Source organism: Buceros rhinoceros, unplaced genomic scaffold (genome assembly GCF_000710305.1).
Source record: "Buceros rhinoceros silvestris isolate BGI_N320 unplaced genomic scaffold, ASM71030v1 scaffold23256, whole genome shotgun sequence".
NCBI lineage: Eukaryota > Metazoa > Chordata > Aves > Bucerotiformes > Bucerotidae > Buceros > Buceros rhinoceros.
Genome location: NW_010419641.1, coordinates 58,445 through 63,243, shown reverse-complemented (window position 1 = coordinate 63,243; position 4,799 = coordinate 58,445). Strand labels below are relative to the sequence as shown.

The window sequence follows — 4,799 nt, the reverse complement described above, 5'->3', positions numbered from 1 at the left end:
AGCAGGATGTTTGTGAGGCCACTGAGATTTAACTGAAAATCAATGAAAACATCTTCAACCTGTATTGTTTCAGAGATTCAGATGACAGTGAAGTTCCCTTATGTAATGAGCTGGCAAAAACAGAGTTGGTGAACTAAAGCCTAAAGGCTTGCAAGCCTAGTTTACATCTGATAAAATATATGACACCTTGTAACATGCCAAACCAGTGGCATATTTACTCAGTTAGTTCCTGGTTTTGATGAAGTTAATCTTTGGCCAGATCAGAGGACTTGTGCAGGTAGTTAAGTATCTGCTTAAAGTACCTTGTCCTTAATCTCACTTGGGAGCTTTATAAGAGGAGATTAAACTGTTCATGTGTTAGAATTATCAGAACACAATTAAGACTTACAGTATGAATCTTTTACACAGAAAATTTTATTAGCAGTGGTATTGTTACATGTGCAAACAGGCTTTGCTTTAAATGAAAAGCTCAGTGTTGGCAAAGATTCTTTTTTCCCCCTGCAGGATAAAAACCCCCCTTAAAATACAGTTTTCAACAAAGACTTTGAAAATGAACTACATTATGCTGAATTATTTTTGAAAACTACAGCAACATGTAAATTAATCCCTTAGAATTTGATGAAGTAAAGGCTTTTTTATCTTTTAAAAGTGTTAATATATACTACAGTACTCAAACTGCAGGTAATAGTATGTAGTTTCTAAAGCATTCTTTTTTTATTGAGATAATTAATTCTGATTGTTTCCAAATACTTTTCAGGAGGTTTAAGCAGAGGACAGCAATGCACAAATCCATCACAAGGAACAAAAAGGTAAGGGTTTTCTGGACCCTTGTGTACACAGCACATTTTAAAATAGTAAAGTTTAGAAAAACATTCAGTCTTGTAAGTAGTGTGCATTGCATGTTTTAACCTTTTACTGTTTTTTTTCCCCTTTGTTTAACTTTAGGTCTGGTCTAACAAATCCACAGTCAGTATCAAAAAAGGCCAAGTCAAGCAATTCCAAGTGTACAATTGAAATGTTTTTTAGATGACTGTGTGGCAACATATTCTATATGAAGTATTTCATAGGGTTTTATGACTGCAAATTCATTTAGCATTGGTGGTAGGCTGGATTCAGGTGCCTGTGACTTTGGAGCCATTTGTTTGCACGCGTAAAACGAACATGGTGTTTAAGGTAGAAGGAGCGGTATGACTGAGGTAATTTTTTTTTTTAATAATACTGTAGTTGTTTCTGAGATTCAAAATTTTCTAGCACTTCGACTTTGTTTGTATTGAACATGTGGAACTTTGTTAAAGTCACATGAATTCTCTCTGCTGTTCAACAAACAGAACATGGATGTTAGAGCTGCTGTTGAGGAAGCCTCTCGGGCAGGCTCCCTAGAAAGCAGGAGTCATTAGCTAGGGTGCTACGCTGTGCTTACTGAAGGCCCTCTTCCCACACCTGACCTGTCACCTTCTCTGTTGGTTGTACTGGCTGTGATAGCCATAGTAGATCAGGATGATGCTTCCTTGAACAACTCAACACCAAATTTAATTATGGTATTAGCTGTGTGATAACAAAGAAGAGCTGAGTTCAGCTTACGAACGTCTGTCTTCTCGGTGGACATAATAATTGATTGGTCTAGGAGTTTCAAAGGAAAAGAGGAAGAATTTAGAAAGCACGGTCCAACTTTCATTATTGTCACTGAAAGTTACTTCAGTAAGGGTTGATGGACCAGCCCTGAAGGACTCATTGTGATAACATACAGGATGTCTTTACTGGTATAAAAAGTGTTTAAAACTCCTGTTGATGAGAGAAGAATTCCTCCAGGGTAGTCAGACAAATGTTGATGGATCCTTGGCTTTTCCAAAGAGAGTGGGAAGTTCAATTATCTTTGCAATTGTGAAATTGTTGCTGTTGCTCAGTAGCCAGTACTCTAATTTTGCTGAGTTACTCTAAATAAAATGTTTCATGGTGCAATAATAATATGAATGATGTGCAAATATGCAACATGCTGAACCTTCTTATTGTTCACCTATCTTTCCCTCTAAAATTATCTTCATTTCTGAATAAATTATATGAGTGCATATGTGAAAGGAGGAAGTTGTAAAATGCAAATATTTAAAATACTGTTTGGATTGTGTTGTGTTAGCACCAAATTGCTTAAAGGTAGACATTTTATTATAATTTAATATTTATCAGGCAAATAATTTATGATGACAGCATATTTCTTGTAAGTTATAAAACCAATGTCAAACCCTGTATGAATTATAAACTGCTTTTTAATTGCAAAATCTTTAGAAGTGACTGCTGGAAAGTATCTATTTTGTCATTATTTATATTGGAAATACTTTAGGGTTTGCTTGTTTTTAAACAAACAGATGTATACCTGGTATGTTTTAAATGCCCAGGCTAAGTCTAGATCTTGCTTTTTTGATTCCTGACTTGCTGGAATGATTTCATAATCTCTACCTGCTCATCTGTTTGTTTGTCAGATGCCACATTACTCGCAGCTCTGTCATTTGAATTCATGTCACTGCTCTCTTATCTGCCTCGGACCAAATCAGCTGGACTAGCTCACTCTGTATAAGCTGACTCGGTTGACTTTTTTTTATACCAGGTCAGTGAGCATTCAGCATGAGCTGTTCTTTTGACAAGAGGTAGGAGCTGGAAGGTTTTGGTAGGAGAGACATGAAAGGAATTGAGGGAACAATGACTTAAGCTACCGCTGCTGTTTAGAAAATGGACACTTATCCCTTTATTAGTTTGTATCTGTCTGATTCAATAAAGGTAGAACCTAAGTATTACCTTGTGTGTATTTCTTTAAAATGTGTGTTTTTATGCATGCATTATTTAGCAAAAAGTAAACTACTGTAATCACTTGAACAAATGAATTGAGTTTGGCTTAGCCTCAGAAGCTGTCTTGCCGTCTGTTTAAAAAGCAAGTCATAGTTATCTGAGTGTCCCAAAGTTAAAGTTGTGGAGTATGTTAGAGTTAATGTGGGAATAAAACTCACAGTATGATTCTAAAGCCAAAAATGTCTTGTCTTTTGAGATGTGTGTTTTAAAAAAACAAAAAACAAAAAAACCACCTTTTGGCAGGGTGGTTCTGAGTGTTTACAGAAAACGCTTGGTGAGATTGTTTTGATGTTTTCCATGTTAATTATTTACTGCAGTGCAAAATGGAAGCCTTTTTTCCCCCCCATCCCTTATAATTTCTTATACCATATGTATTACTGGTTTTATCTGAAGAATGCCTTCAGTACACAATTAAGTATTGTCATAAACTGATGTGATACAATTTTTTGTCTCAGTTCTGTGTGTGTGTGTGTGTGTGTGTGTGTGTGTTACATAATTGTCCTTAAAATCTGTCTTCATTAGCATCTGGAAATTTCTGTGTTTAAGTTAATGTCAACATTATTTCCTGGTTGTAAGTGTGACTCCGCACTTCTTTATCCACAGTTTTGAAGCACATGAATGGTCTAGGTTGACAACAGATGAGAATTTTTGTGTAGCCTAAGTATTTCTCTTATTTAAGGTAGATATATATATACACACACTTTATCTTGAATTCTTGTAGGAACAATAGAGAAAAAGATGACATTTTTGTGATCTTAATGTTCTCTCCACCACTTCTGAAGAAAGGTGTACAGGCAGCATATGCATGACTATAAAGCATTAGTCTGTAAGGAGGATGCTAGGTGTAAGTGGGACAGCCATAGAGATCCCTCACTAAGAACAAGACTTGGTTGAGTTTATCATGTAAATCCTCAATACCCCAAAACTTGACCTGTAGAATAACGTTTTCCTATTGGCTTTGTTTACTATGTATAGAAATATATTCATTTACTTATAAGCTTTGAAATATCTTGCCTACACAATGTCTTATGGATCTTATGGGTACCAACCAATTCTGTTTATCATTTGTCTGGCCTGAATGTCTCACAATGTCTCAATCTTTATTTATATAAACTTTTATATGAACTATAAATACTTTGGCTTCTGCTGTTTTGTTCTCAGAGTTGGTGAAGTCCCTTTTTGCAGTGTGAGTAACAGGCAGAAACATCAGCAGGACAGAGTTTGGGCTTGAATTGCTCTGCCTGTAGCTTGATCCATGTTGCAATTATTTTGGGGATCGTTTGTCACATCCCTGTCTCACATTGTAGTGGGAGAGAAGCACCAGAGTGCTTCTGGTCCAAGCAGAAGTTTGGAGCTGTCAGGAACTATACTGCTTACAAGTGAGCCCAGGGAGCAGCTTGCAGGCACCTGAGTTTATTGGGCACCCGGTGTTCTGGGGCTCTCTGCCACCTTTTACAGGACATCATTTTTCCTTGTTCCTCTTTCTTCTTCATGCGCTATTCAACGAACATTTGCCTTTCTTATGTTTTTCTTTATGTTAATTCTACTTATGTATTTATTAGTACTCCTATTTTAAATATTAGAAAGATGCTCTGAGTCTCTGGCAGAGAAGAGAGCTTTGTGAAGGCAGTTGAGGAAGAGCTCCTTCCTTTGCACTTTGTTCTGGATTCTGCATCCCTATTAGTTTCTGCGTCTGTCTTTTCTGCATATGCTTGTTGGAAGAGCCAAGATTGTGGGAAGTGGTTAGAGAATGTGGTAAAAGTTGCAAAGTTTGAGCACTTATACTGGAAACGTTAGTTAAGAGACCAGAGATATGCTGTAAAATATTTTATGACAGTGATTAGAAACTGACAGTGTTTCAAGACAATGTAAAATTGTGATCCTGGTTTAAGGATTCACACTGTAACTTGTGTTCTGTATGAGGCCGCAAATCTATTCCTCCTTTGGTGCCAGCTTTGTAG

General features: G+C 36.6%; 1 protein-coding gene across 1 annotated transcript in view; it reads left to right on the top strand.

Annotated features, from left to right (window-relative positions):
* The window catches only part of POLK (polymerase (DNA directed) kappa), a 23,670-nt gene extending 22,640 nt beyond the window's left edge, over positions 1–1,030 (top strand). The window contains exons 13-14 of the mRNA XM_010139027.1: positions 758–809; positions 946–1,030. Coding sequence (XP_010137329.1) covers positions 758–809; positions 946–1,030 — 137 coding nt within the window. The remainder of the gene's footprint in view (positions 1–757; positions 810–945) is intronic.
* Positions 1,031–4,799: the final 3,769 nt, after the last annotated feature.